The sequence below is a fragment of the Rhincodon typus genome, chromosome 6, assembly GCF_021869965.1.
Source record: "Rhincodon typus isolate 14 chromosome 6, sRhiTyp1.1, whole genome shotgun sequence".
NCBI lineage: Eukaryota > Metazoa > Chordata > Chondrichthyes > Orectolobiformes > Rhincodontidae > Rhincodon > Rhincodon typus.
The window spans coordinates 46,998,765-47,014,241 of record NC_063337.1 but is presented as its reverse complement, the minus strand read 5'-3'; the positions used below and the strand labels follow the sequence as shown (position 1 = coordinate 47,014,241).

General features: G+C 38.4%; 1 protein-coding gene across 1 annotated transcript in view; it reads left to right on the top strand.

Moving 5' to 3' along the window:
- The window catches only part of mrps9 (mitochondrial ribosomal protein S9), an 83,690-nt gene that overhangs the window by 15,489 nt on the left and 52,724 nt on the right, over positions 1-15,477 (top strand). The window contains exons 2-4 of the mRNA XM_020529735.2: positions 2,115-2,294; positions 13,249-13,311; positions 13,408-13,438. Coding sequence (XP_020385324.2) covers positions 2,115-2,294; positions 13,249-13,311; positions 13,408-13,438 — 274 coding nt within the window. The remainder of the gene's footprint in view (positions 1-2,114; positions 2,295-13,248; positions 13,312-13,407; positions 13,439-15,477) is intronic.

Genomic DNA, 15,477 nt, shown 5'->3' with positions numbered 1-15,477 from the left:
GAGCGTAGGTGTTCTGCAAAGCGGTCCCCGAGTCTCCGCTTGGTTTCCCCGATGTAGAGGAAGCCACACCGGGTACAGCGGATGCAGTATACCACATTGGCAGATGTGCAGGTGAACATCTGCTGGATGTGGAAAGTCTTCTTGGGGCCTGGGATGGGGGTGAGGGAGGAGGTATGGGGGCAGGTGTAGCACTTCCTGCGGTTGCAGGGAAAAGTGCCGGGTGTGGTGGAGCTGGAGGGGAGTGTGGAGCGGACAAGGGAGTCACGGAGAGAGTTGTCCCTCCGGAAAGCAGATAAGGGTGGGGAGGGAAAGATGTCTTTGGTGGTGGGGTCGGATTGCAGATGGCGGAAGTGTCGGAGGATGATGCGTTGGATCCGGAGGTTGGTGGGGTGGTACGTGAGGACGAGGGGGATTCTTTTTTGGTTTTTATTGCGTGGACGGGGTGTGAAGGATGAGGTGCGGGAGATGTGTTCCATTCCTTGGCTTTTCAGACATTTTTAAAAGAGTTGCATGTCTCCATTGAGGTCATGACACTTGACATATTGAAATTTTTGAGGTAAAGGCTGAAATTCTGGGCACCCTTTGGCTTAGTGTTTAGAAGCTAAGCTGAAGATACGTGAAGAACAGACTTGGTGAGAAAGGCAATACATGCCTGTTCATATTTGCTAAAGTACTTCTCACAGCAACCGTTGTACACACAATAAGATCCCGCAGGTTGTTAACATTGTTAAAACAAATCAGCTTGTTACTTGAGGGATCAATATTGGCTGGAATACCAGGAGGACAGCCTTGCCGTTTTTGGAATAAATCCACCTGAGGGGTCAGACTGGACATTTTGTTGAACTCCTTGTCTGAAAGACCACTGTCTAGCAATGCAGACTCCCTCTGCTCTGCCATGAATTTTGAGCATAGAATGTATGCTAAAGTGTGAATCTACAACGTGCTGATCTAGTGTTGTCACTGAGCCATAGCTGATTCCTAACAGAAAACAATCTTTTATTTTAAATAGATAAAACAAAAACCCATTGTGAATTAAGGATTATGCATAAATGCTAGAAATATTTGTAAACTTGAGCTCTTCAGTAACGTTTTACTGCCTACTAACTTTATCCGATATGAGTTTCAGTGTTATGCACTAGGTATTTATGCTGTATTTTTTGAGAGAGACAGCAGCAGTAAAACTAAGCATATTTTGTTCCAAAGGATACTGGAATCTTGTCACAAGATGTTTCTAGATGGCACTGATTTAATGAAAAAAGTCTCGGTGCTGGCTAATAGAGGTTCTTTCTCTGTCACACTCTTGCAGATGTCATGTTAAATAGTTTCAGTATCTCAGTGGTGAAAAACAAAGTACAGTGTACAACTTTGCCAGTTCACCTAACAGACATAACCACCGAGGCTGTAAAGATTCTTCTGCTTACTCGTTCATCAGTATTTCATCAGACGCAAAGGTTTATGCCCTACTATTTTAATGTGAAACTTCCAGTTCCTTCAATACCACTTTGGGCTTCAAGACTGAAGTTTCAGTTTATTGAATTGTGGAAAGTTTTCTCGTACGTTTGGTTGAGAAGCTTCAATCTCAATCATGATCTGCATCTCGAGAGGAAAACTGGAAAGATTGATTTAGATGGTATAAATTATTTTGATCAGAAATCCAAATCAATTATATAAATTGAAAATGAACAAACCATCCTCCGTTTCAGGTGGCATGGTGGTACAGTGGTTAGCACTGTTGCTTCACAGCACATGGGACTTGGGTTTGATTCCAGCCTTGGGTGACTGTGAAGTTCGCATGTTCTCCCTGTGTCTATGTGGGTTTCCTCCAGGTGCTCTGGTTTCGTTCCACAATCCAAAGATGTGCAGGCTAGGTGGATTGGCCATGCTCAAAAAAAAAATTGTCCCATAGTGTCTAGGGATATACAGGTTAGATTGATTAGTCATGATATATGTGGAGTTACGGGGATGAGGGGGTGGAGTGGGTCTTGGTGGGATGCTCTTCAGAGGGTGGGTTTAGACTTGATGGTGCGAATGCTGTCTTTCTGCCCTGAAGTGATTCTATGGTTCTATGAACTTCAGATCAGTAAATTAAATCATAATTTTTTTTTTTATTCTAGCTCATAAGGTTAATCAGCACAAGCTCCTCCTTGCAGAAGAGGAGCATGGCTGCTACATTCCATGAGAAATATACTGAAGAATTCATTAAACAACAGATTGAAGAGTTCAACATTGGGAAAAGGCACCTCGCTAACATGATGGGTGAGGATCCCGAAACAATTAATCAGGAGGATATTGATGTAAGTTGGTCTTTATATAGTCAGATATATTTTGATACCCACCCTTTCCACCCCACACATTTTTAAATAGTCATTTGATAGTACAGAACTTTTTTTCCAGCAATACTCATTTTACCAAGGTTTTTCATCTTGCACTCATCCGGACATTTTACAAGAATACAAATTTGAGGTGGGGAATACACAATGCTTGAACTGCATGAGAGGAATGTGCTGATTGGTTGAGGCGTTGCTGTGGAGAGTGCACCAATTAATACTGATCCATAGTTCACAACCAGACTTCACTTGATTCAAAATTTAAACAAATAAACTCTGGTCAGGGCATTGCCCCAAGAAATGAACCAGCGAATAGCTGTGACCTATTTTGTTTTGTTGAAACAGTGCAATGTATGTCTATGTTCTTTCTGCCTGCAAAGAGCAGGACTGTGTACAATCGTGTGTAGCTGCCAGCATATGCAGGTGCGCCACACTGAGAGCCTGGCTGGCAATCTTGAAATGGTTGTTAGTGTAATTCATCTCACATTCAGTATTATCCAACAAGTATTGTTCAAGTGCATCTAATGTTAGGCACTATTGTGAGTTTTGCAAGTGTGGGCTGGCTGGGTATAGCCTCTACCTTGGTGCGAACAACTAAAGAGGCATGCTATTTGATGTGATCTGCTGCCAGTCTTTAGGACATAAACCTACGTACCTGACATCACACCAGCACTGAAATTCATATACCTCATTACTCGTGTTGTGTGATAGATAGTGTGTCTTTTTGGCTTGATGGCAGCATCCTGTTAGTGATGTAAGCTGCTTGTGTTGCTACTGCATAGCAGTTGCGTGAAACACCGTCACCAACACATCTTATTAACAGAGAAAGATCTGCTATATTTTTGCTGCTGTCATATTATGCTTGCTGAAAATAACATGAAAAACCTAAGTACATTTTTTCAAAAGAAGTTTTTGCAACTGTACTTTCCAGTTGCAGAAAATACTGGAAATGCTCAACAAATTGGGCCCTGCTCTGGAAAATGTATGCCTGGTGTATTAACTTTTCTCTTGGTTGCTGTGTAGTAACTTGCTGAGAGTCTCTCCAGCATTTTCTGTTTTTGTTTCATTCCTGGATCTACATTTCCTGTCTCTCTTTTTAATGTAATTGTCTGCAGTGAGCCTTGGTTCATGTACTTACAATGTTTAAGTGGTTGAGCTTGCTTTTGTCACACATTGCAAGTCTGATAGAAATTGCTGAATGCAAGAAATAGAGTTCACCTGAGGGCATCTGGCAGATACGGTATTTTTCTAGTCTCGTATGTTTCCCTCCATTCTAAAGTAAGCATTTCTAAATTAACTAAGGTAAACTTAAATTTGAAATTCTGATTTAAAATATTCATAGGGAATTACATTAGTGTTGAATTATAATGTGTTATAATATGTATTTATTTGCTCTGTAAAAAAAAAACGGTAGAAGTACTTTTTTTTAGTATAGTCAGTGAGAGAATGGTTTATAATTTTTTTTGCTTACAAAATCAGTAATGACCAGGGTAGATCTTCTGAATTGAGGATTTACAGATAGTTTACTACAAAAAAAAATTTAAATAGTGAGTGGCAAATGATAAAATACTTTCTGTAAAAACTGCTCCCCAACAGCAATATTTCACTGCACTCTCTTGCATTGGTTTCGAACTTCACTTTCCACAAAGCTAGTGTGCTGCTTCCTACTCGTACATTACAGCGACTCGGATTTCATGCACTGGGGGGTACTTGTGACTGATGGACAGCCTCTTGGAATGATAACAGTTCTTGCTTTTTGAAGTAAGGGCCTTTCTACCAGTAGCAGTTGTCTCTTTAATTTTCATTAAACCCTTTAATCTATAGGTGAGTAACGTGGAATGCTTCTTTGCAAGTAGCTTTGCTGTGCTGCAGTAAAACCTATTCTAAGAAGTATTTTCAAAATGAGAGAATAATTTGAAGATGACAATCAGAAGAAATCTGTTAAACTTGTCTTTAAACATACTGGTATGCTTTTTTTTCTAATTGATTTACTTTGCCTATTTCATCCATTACATAATTATTCATGATAGTATGATTTCTACTCATTTATAATAAATAAAGTTGTTAAGACAAGCGTGTCTAAGTGAAATTGACAACTAACATTAAGTGCCAGATGTTGATTATGGAGCTCCAAGAAATCTGCTGAGAACAGTTTAAATAAATTAGCACCTGCACATTAGCTGGTTTTGCTATTAATTTATAAGCGAATCAGTAGGAATGACATTTGGTTGAGTCATTGATTAAGTAAATAGCTGCATTTTCACTACCCAGGCAGAATAATTAATTAATAGGGATGGCCAACGTGACCTGCTGCTTTTTTCAAGTCAGTGGTACAGTCATATTCACTTCTTCTCTGTTGCAAGAACAGATGAAATGATGCCTGCTTAAGCACTGTCACCGTGGCACTTGGCTTGGGTTTTGCTGGCTAACTTAAACTTCAGAAATATGGTTCCTAAATTAACAAAATTAGGTTACTACTGCTTTGTAATGGAATCTGTGATGACATATTAAATTTTCTCATATCCACCAAGATGGTACAATCTAGACATTGGTATATTTGGGGGAAAAAAAAGCAACCTTTTTGTATAAACCTTGCAGACAGACATTTCAAAAGGAGTTTTAATACAGAAGGGATTAAAAGAGAGGGACATATCTGAATTTGTCTATTTTCCTAAAGGACATTTCTGCAGATTTGTTCCTCACTAATTCTCTCCTTTATCAGACATCCCAGTGAACCCTATATTTGTCAGCTAATATTACCATTATCTAATTCTGCAATTTAATTTTTACACAACTGTTTGACTTATTGCAGCAGTGAATGTAATATTAGTTAGGGGGATGTTGTTCCAATGGTAAAACTTTCCTATCTCATTGTGGTCGCCTTTGATGTGATGTGGTATATATCCTCCAGCAGAAAGTAGATCATTGGCTGTTTGTCCAATGCTTCAAACTGATCCCTTTTTTGTTTTAATTTTTGGCAATAATTTTCCATTGCCTTCCACGTCCAAAAAACAGGAAGACATTTCCAAGCATGTGTGACATAGCTGTAGCATGGCAGCTTCAGCTGGGCACTTGCTCCTTCATGCCTCCATCTTTAGCCAGCAAACACCAACGTCTCTGGGAATACTCAATGCAAGTGCACCCTACTGCAGTGCATTCTGTAGATATTCATATTTAGTATGCAAGGTGGGGTATCAGTCAAGCATTCTGATTTTTCCTGATGGTATTGAGTTTGAGGGCTGTTTGGGCTGCACCTGAAAGTCTCGTCATGTCAAAGAGATGGTAATTTCATGCAGAGTTTTCTAACACACTGTCATGTGCGTTGTAGATGGTGAACAGGCTTTGGGAATCGGGTGGTTAGCTATGTACTAAAGGATTTACAATCTCCACCCTTTTCACTTAGGCACTATATATACAGCTTGTTTAGTTGTGTTTCTGATCAATGGTGACATTGATGGTTTAAGATTTATTAATGAGAATGCCATCAAACAGCAGGAGGTGATGGTTTGACACTTCCGTGTTAGAGCTAGTCATTGCCAGGCCTAAATGCTTTCCAGATTATTTTTCTCCATTTGGACACTGGCTGCTTCAATATCTTGGTGAGGTTGTTGACTTGCTCGCCAAGCTGGCTTGTTTTCGTTCAGACGTTTCATCACAGTGCTCTATAACATCATCAGTGATGTTGTTCTACTCTGCTTGGAATTTGTACTGTCTGGTCTGTTATGGTGAGTAGTGTCATTTCCGTTTTGATCTGTATGGGTTTGTATATGGGGTCCAATTCTATTTGTTTGTTGATTGCATAATGGCTGAGAACCATGCTGTCGGAATTCCCGTGTGTGTCTATGTTGGCTTGGGCAGCTATGGTTACGTTGTCACGTTAAAACTGATGGCCTTCATTGTCAAAGTGTACTGATATTAAGAAAAGTTTGTCATGTCGTTTTGCTGCTAGCTAATGTTCATGTATTCTGATGGCTAGTTTCCTTCCTGTCTGTCCCATGTAATGTTTGTGGCAGTCATTGCATGGCATTTTGTAAATCACGTTGGTTCTGCATGTTGTGGGAATGGGGTCTTTAATCCTTATGAGTGTTTGTTGTGGAGTGGCTGTGGGCTTGTGTGCTACCATGATTACTCGTGGTTGTAGGAGCCTCAATGTCAGTTCTGATATATTCTTGATGTAGGGCAGTGTGGCCAATGTGTTGGGGCGTATTGTGTCCTCTTGTCTATTTTGTAGACACCTGCGGATGAACTTGCGAGGATATTCGTTCATAGTGAAGATTTTGTACAGGTGCACTTCCTCTTTCCTGCGTACTTCTGGCGTGTTGCAGTGAGTGGTGACTGGTTTAAATAGTGTCCTAATACAGCTTTGTTTGTGGACATTGGGGTGGTTGCTTGGAAGTTGAGGATTTGGTCAGTGTGGGTTGCTTTCCTGTATGCTGAGGTTTGGAACTCCTCGTTGGTCTCCTAAGTGCTTTTAATATAAAGTGAAGCAAAGAGCCGTTTTCATTTCAAATCTCCAGCATTTGCAGAGACTGCTGAAGAAAAACAGCAAGTCTGGCAGCATCTGTGGGGAGAAAACAGTTAACATATCCAATCTGGTGATTCTTCAATCAAAACTCGAAATGATGTGGAGGTGCTTGTGTTAGACTGAGTGAGACAAAGTTAGAAGTCACATGACACCAGGTTATAGACTGACAGGTTTATTTGAAAACACAAGCTTTTGGTGTGCTGCTCCTTCGTCAGGTGACCTCGTGATTTCTGTTGGACCCGATGGATGATAACCTGATGTCATGTGACTTCAGAATTCAAAATGTTGATTCTGTTTTCTCCCCGTAGCTGCTGCCATACCTGCTGAGTTTCTGCAGCAATGTGTTTTTGATTTGGTATTTTTATGTAATTTTTTTTTTCTTATACATAATATAGTAAAGACTCGAAGAACGAAATGAGGAGGATGAGGTGACTTAATTTCCCAAGGTTTATATTTTGCTGAGAGACATTACTGGCAATGCCAGCAGAATATTTGCAGATGTATGTAGGTGATAAAGGGTGAAATTTCATGAGAAAATGCAGGCCACTCCGAAGGAATTTAAAAAAAAATGTGGGATACTCTGAAAATGATTAATACCAAGTAGTTGTCATAATAGGATTTTAATATTTCTGATATATACTGGAAGTTACTGTTGGGAAAAGTCTGTTCACACAACAGCATTTACTGATGTATTAAACTGTAGGAATCTGGAGTGTGAAAAAGCAGAACACTATGGAGTTCAATCTTGAAGTGATGGGAAACAGAATTTAGTTCCTTTCATTACGTAAAAGTGAGTCTGAATGGAGTTTGATTCTTGTTAGAGGATTTGAATATTAACACACCCTGGAAGGGAGTATTGTGGTGCTTGTGGAAAAATTAGCAACATCCAGTAGTCCCAGAGAGGATGAAGGGTCTCTGCATGCTACTGTCAGAATATAGTTACCAAGAAGCCATGCTAGTCCACTGAGGGCATAGAAATAATGTAAAAAGAGATAGCAGAAATAAAAATTTGGTTTAAGACATGGAAAATTTTAAGACATTGGACAATAAATTGATAAACAAGACCTGAAAAAGCCAAAGCTTATAAAAACAAAGTTGCTGGAAAAGCTCAGCAGGTCTGGCAGCATCCATGAAAGAACGTTTCGGGTCCAGTGAACCTTCCTCAGAACTCTGCCAAATCTGTGCTCGGGCGCGCACCTTTAACAATTCTAAATGCTAATGTGTCTATTCAGCTGATGTACGAGTGAAGGACTCTCATTTTTGTTGCATGGAAACAAGTTCTAGAAGAAAATAGTCCAAACATCCTTGCGTGAAAGGCGAGTGAGAGCCATGGGAAATGAATTGAATTAATTTGTATTTGATGGGAAGGTATGCATTTCAGAGAAGAGTTCTACTATAAGAAATGTTGGAAAAGAAATTGGGATGTTTAGCTGAAACAAATAATGAGATAATATCAAAGGACTAAAACAATGATACACTGATGGAAACTGATAGGTTTTGGAAAAGATATGAAATCAAACAAAACTAACAAGTAGCATCCCGAAACGCATACACATCAATTAATTCCAGGCCACTTGGCTCCTCTAGCCTGATTCACTACCTCAGCAGATCATGGCTACTCTGATTTTGCACACTTATGTTTCGGGTGTAACATAAATGAAGTTTTGATATTATGCATACTTCTAAAAAAGGAATGGTTTCAGGGGGTGACTTCAGGTACATTTATAGAATAAAGAAGCTAGTAGTTATCATCTTAGAGAGAAGGTTGGGAGAGATTTAATAAAGATGTTCAAAATCGTGGGTCGAGACAAAGTAGGTAATTGAAACTGTTCCCATTTAGGAAAGAATTAGGAACTACAGGATATTGATTTTAAGGTGAATGGTTAAAGAACCAATAGCACCATGAAAACTTTTAAATGTATTTTTAATGATGTGGAAAGCACTGTCTGAAAGACTGATGAAGGCAAGTTCAATTGTGTCTTTTAAAACAAATTGGGGGCTCATCCAAAGAGAGAATTTACAAGGCTATGGGGACAGTGGAGAGTGGGATTAGCTAAATTGCGCTTGCAGAGAGCCTTTGGTGTGTAATAGACTCTTGGTCTCATTCAGTGATGTAACCTTATATGATTCTTTATCAGATGTAAGCATCATCTTTGTTTGCGCTATGAACACCTGTCAAATTATCTCTGATTTCTCTAAAATGAATTTCAACCTATTCAATCCTTTCCAATAGTTGTACCTTCTCAATTCTGAGAGAAAGTTGTCAATTGAAACCATTTTAAAGTGTTAGAATGGTAGGCATAGTTATAAATGAACCAGAAATATCTAAACATTTCTGATCAGCCTAAGCAAAATGCATAGTGTCAGTTCTGCAGCCCATTGTTGTAAATTTGAATGTATGGTAGTGAACATTTGACCATTAGCTTTGTTAGAACAGTCTAGGACTGTTCCTTTTGACGCAATGATAGGGTCCCTACCCCCTAGTCCTGGAGACCCAGGTTCAAGTCCCATCTCCTCCAGAGGTGTGTAATTAACATCTCTGAACAGATTTCTTTTTCAGTTGTGTTTTCTAATCAAATACCACAGCATCCAAAACCCTGTTCGCTCCTCGTAAGCACAACATAAAGTTCTTCAAATTGCATTTGTATTAACAACATTGTCTCTGTGACTACTTGAGTGCAGCAGCACAAATAGATATTAACGTTTATGCTATAGTTGCAAATACAGAGACATAGCTGCAGGATTACCAATTAAAGGGGCTGAACATCCAGAAGTATTCATTATTTAAGAAGAATAGGCAAAAAGGGAAAAGAGGTGAGGTAGCATTGTTTATAAAGGAGTAAATAAATGCAGTAGTGAGGAGGACTATTGACTTGAAAAATTATGATGTGGAATCTGTATGGGTGGTGATAAACACCAAGAGGGGCACAAAACACTGGGGGTTGTCTCTGGTCCCCAAGCAGTAGTGAAGATGAGAATTAAAGACGTTAAACAAGAAATCGGAGATGCATGCAGTAAGGGTACAACTGTAATTTGGGTGACTTTACATCTAGATTGAACAAACAGAACTAGCAATAGTATTTTGGAAAAGGATTTCCTGGACTGTTTACACAATGACTTTTTTTAAAGACATTGAGAAACCAGCTAGAGAATAGGTTTATTTTAGGCTAGGTACATCACAATGAGAACGGATTAGTTAACCATCTCATTGTGGGGAAAAGTGACCATGATGTAATAGATTTTTCCATTCATTTGTAGCATGATGTAGTTGAATCTGAAAACTAGTATCCTGGATCTAAAAAGAGGGAGCTATGTGGATGTGAGGTGTAAATTGGCAAGGCTGGGTTGGGAAACCTTATTAAAGGAATTGATGTTGGATAGCCAGTGATTCATATTTAAATAATGTGTGCATGAATTGCAATAATTATTTGTTGTTTGGCAGAAAAATAAGAGGAAAAGTGGCTTAACCATGGCTTATAGAAGAAATTTGGGAATAGTATTGTGTCTCTTCTTTGAATCTTAAAACAAAAATGCTGGAAAAGGCATAAGTCTGAGAACTGGCAGCATTTTAGAATTTGGCAAAAGAGAATGAGAAGTTTGATCAAAAGAGAGAAAATAGATTGAGAGTAAAATTGCAGGAAACATAGAAGCTGACCTTTTTAAAATCTTCTGGAAATATCTGAAGAGGAAAACATATTAGTAAAAATAAATGTAGTCCCTTATGGTTAAGCCAAGGAAATTATAATGGGGAATAAAGAAATGGCAGAAGATTTAAGGACCTACTTTGCCTTCTTTTGTGAAGGCAAAATCACAAATAACCACCCAGAAATGTTAGGGAACCAATGGTCTAACAAGAGGGTAGAATACAACGAAATCAATATTTAGTAAGATAGTGACGTTGAGGAAATTTAATTGAGTGGACTGACAAATAACCACCGCTAGATAATCTACATCCTATTGTACTAAAGGAATTGTCCCCGGAAATATGGATGCATTGGTGGTCATCTTAAATTCTATAGACTCTGGAGCAGTTCCTACAGATTGGGGATATCAAATGCAATCTCATTATGTAAAAGGAGAGGGAGCATTAAGACAGAATTATAGACCAGTTTTCCTAACATCAGTAGTGGGAACCTGCAAGAGTCAATTGTAGAAGATGTAATAACAGAACATTTTTGGATAGTGTTAACATGATTGGATAAAGCCAGCATGGGTTTATGAAAGGCTAATTTTACTTAAGGTATCTACTGGAGTTTTTTGAACTAGTATAATAGGTTAGGGAGAGCCAGTGGATGTGCTGTATTTGGATTTTCAAAAGGCTTTTGATAGAAGTCCCCAATAAGAAGTTAGTGGGCAAAATTGAATCACCTGGGAGAGGGTAATGTATTGGCATGGATTGAGAATTAGTTGACAGATAGGAAACAGAGTGGCAATAAATGGGTCATGATGAGTGAAGCACTACAAGGATTAGTGCTACAGCAAATGTTTTATTAATTGGTACCTAATGGACCAGGAATGTGCTGGTTGATCAAATATTCCAGGTAATCAAGAGGTCCACATGGGTGGATCATGGTATTTGAGGAGATATTGACTGGAAATCAGATCAACTGCTGATATTTCATGTGGTCATTCGATTGAACAACAAATATACTTAGATTGAGGTAAATAAATTTAAAAACTATAATTGGGCAGAGTAATACAGTAAAATTTGTGGTTTTAAAGGTATATCATTTTTGCTGGTTTATTGAGAGTGTCGGTTAAAACACAGTTTGCTGTATGTATAAATAACCTAAATGAGGGAACCAAATGCAACATTTCCAAGTTTGCTGATGAGACTAAGCTAGGTGAGATCAAGAGTTGAGAGGAGGCTGCAAGGAGGCTTCAACATGACTTAGACAATTTGAGTGAGTGGCCAAACACGTGGCGGATGCATTATCATGTGGCTAAATGTGAAGTTGTACACTTCAGTGTGAAAAACGGAAATGAAGAGTATTACTTAAATGGTGATATTGAAATGTGTGGATGTACAAAGGGATCCAGGTATCCTTGTATGCCAGTAAATGAAAGTAGACAGGTGGATTAAGCAGTTTGGAAGGTGATTGGTATATTGGCTTTCATTGCAAGATGATTTGAGTTCAGAAGTAACAATGTCTTTGTGCAGTTATACAGGATCTTGGCCAGGTGACTCTAGGGGTATTGCATGCAGTTTTAGTCTCCCTACCTAACAAATATACACTTGCCATAGTGCAGTGGATGCTCACTAGGCTGATACTGTCCTATGAGGTGAGATTGGTTTGACTGGGCATCAATACACTAACTGTTTAGAAGGATGAGAAGGATCTGATTGAAATGTATAAAATTCTGACAGGGCTGGACAGACTAGATGCAGAGAGGATGTTTTCCCAGTTTTGGGGAGCCTAGAACCAGGGGCAAACTGTCCAGAATCAGGATAAATCAATTTAGGACTGAGATGGGGAAACATTCCTTCATTGAAAGGGCAGTGAACCTATGGAATTCTCTTTCAGAAGGCTGTGGAGGCCAAGTCACTGAATATATTCAAGAAGAAATAAATAAATTGTTTAGATATTAAAGTATTGGGGGTGTAAGTAGAAAGTGAAAAATAGCATTAAGATTGAGCATCCGCCATGATCATATTGAATGGTGGAACAGGCTCAAAGAGCTGAACAGTCTACTCCCTACTCATGTTTGTACATTTACTCCCAGTGGAAAAGCTTTCCATGCTCTCAAAACTGTTTTTTTAAAGAAAAAACTCCACTGGCTGTCTTCATGAACAATTTTCATTTATTTTGTTAGATGCCTTAACTAGAGGAAAAATTGCTACTTGAATTCACAATATCACCATGATTCTTAGTTTTAACAATCTATTAAATCTCAGAGATGATCATCTCTGTTTCAATGAAAATAGTTGGAATATTTCCAGTTTTTCCACAGAAGTCTAGTTTGATCAGTCTGTGGCACCAATCTGTGGTGTAAATTCTCTGGTTTTATTGTCCTTTCTTTAATGCACTGATCCACACTGCACAGAAGTTGTGCATTCGTAAGCAATAGTTTTACATAACTTTCATATCCTAACTTACTATCCTGCAGCGTGAGCCATGTTTGGGGTGTCATGTCATAAGTACCTTTGAATCTGGTAATTTGCATATGACTGTCAGAAAATTGGTTTTAATTTTACCGTGTAACCCTTCCTTTCATATATTGTGACTTTGTTTAAAAGACGATTTTAAGAAATGCTTTCACGTGAATCTCTAACATGAATTAAATGCTGCTTTAAAAAGGTTGTCATCAATTTGTGCAAAATTGAGAATGTACTTGCACAAAGATTTGTTGTGTAATTCTGTGGTCATTGCTTTATTTTATCACTTTTTTTTTCAGCGAGCGATCAGATACCTTTTCCCAACAAGTTTGTTTGACAAGAAGGCTAGACCAATCATGAAGGTAATAAAAATGGTTCATGTTTCCAAAATACTATTTGGTTAACTTATTATCTACTTAATTGCATTTGCTAATTCTAATCTATTTGATTAATTGCAGCATCCTTTGGAAGTCTTTCCAAAACAGAGGGGTAAGACTTTTTTTTAAATGAACTATGGTGAGAAGAGGGAATTTTGCTCATTCTCAGCAACAGCCAAATGTAGATCACCATAGACTTGTAATGTTATATCCTAATGTCAGTTATTCATTTATTTTATGTTACACAGTTACCATCTGTTCATTAGTATGCTGTACTGTGTTGTCTGCTTACTGCAATCTTTTCCACTGAATTATTTTTTAATCTTGGTGCAAACTGTGAGAAAACTACCTGAAGGGGCTGTCACACCACTTAGCTTTAGCAGACTTCAGTCTCCAACCTGAACAAGACTCCCAAATTGTTTTTGCTTCAATGCACACATATAACAGTGCCTAAAGTAATATTTTGGTGTTGTGACCATGCAGTAAAATAAGTTTCCTTTTTTATTATAAAAGTGACTGGTTTGGCACATTATTAATGGTACGCAAATTAATTGCTTTGGGAATTTTAATTTAAGTGTTACAATCATGGACAGACTTCCTAATATCTCCTATGGCAATTAAATAAAACCAAACTATAGCATCGGGAGGCTTGCATTATGAGGAGAAATTGAGTAGCATGAGGAAGTAGCAGATCTAATTTATCTGGCAAGATGGCTCACTATTCCAGGATCAGGCTGGAATGTCAGTAAATCCCTATTCATTTTCTCTACTGTAAATTGTCATCTTAAATTCCCTTTTTTTTGTATCCTACTAGTTTCCTGTTTCCTCAACATCACCAACAACCCACAAGAGACTCATCGCAAAGAAATTTTGGATGCTTGTGATAAGGGGACAACAACAAACATGAGTGACTTTAATCTATGTGTAAACTGGAAAATATCAGATTGTCAATAGTTATGTAGATGAGTTGATAGAATGCGTTTGAGGGAGTTTGTTAGGGCAGCACACTTTGGAACTGACTGAAGAGCATACTATCTCAAACTTGGTATTGTGTAATGCGAAAGGGTTAGTTGGTTAGTTACCTTGGGGTTCAGGTGCCCCTTTGTAGCAGCAGCCATCCAGTTTGAAAGGAAGAAGATTGAGGCAAAGACTGGTACGGTATTTTAAATCTAAATAAAGACGATATGCAGGCAAGAAAGCTCTAGGCCAGGGATAGGTGAATAGAGATCCAACTGCCGACATTTAAGGGGATATTTCCGAATACTCATTAAGTTTTCACTGGAGCATAGGAGGTTGAGAGATGACTTTATAGAAATTTATAAAATAATGAAGAGTATAGGTAGAGTTAATAGTAGTTGCCTTTTACCTAGGATGGGGCATTTCAAGACTAGGGGCCACAATTTTAAGATGAGAAGAGAGAGATTTTAAAAAAAGACGAGAGACAAATTTTTAGAGGATGGCTTGCATGTGGAATGAACTTTGAGGAAGTGGTAGATGTGGGTACAATTACAACATTTAAGAGTTTTGGATAAGTACGTGAATCGGAAAGGTTTGGAGGGATATGGGCCAGGAGCAAGCAGATGGGACTAGTTTAGTTTGGGATTATGTTCAGCATGGACTTGTTGAACTGAAGGGTCTGCTTCCATGCTGTATGATTCTGAGTATATTTCTGCTATATTCACATCTAAAGAGAGGACCCATCGTTAGGGAAGGAATCAAACTTAACTGGATAAAGAAGGGTAACAGATTAAGGAATAAATCAGAAATAACAGCAGAGAATGTTTAAAAGGTCAATCGGAAGGAATAAATTGGAGTATGAAACAAAGCTAGCTAGGAATGTAAAAATGGATAGAAAGAGTGCGCATATTTCAAAAGGATAATAGTAAGCTGAGTATTGTCTTTGAAGCAGGTGATTGTGGGGAGTTGATGGTAATAATAAAGAAATGGAAGATGAAATGAACATCTATTCTGCCACTGTCTTCAATATAGTGAATACAAAAATTCCTCCCAGAAATAGCTTTAAAATCAGGGTGTGGAAAGGAGAGAGGAAATTGGCACAATTACATTCACAGGCGTAGTATTAATCAAGCTGATGCAGTTGCCAGGATGACAAGTCTTCTCCACATGATTTCATCTTAGGGTCCTAAAAGA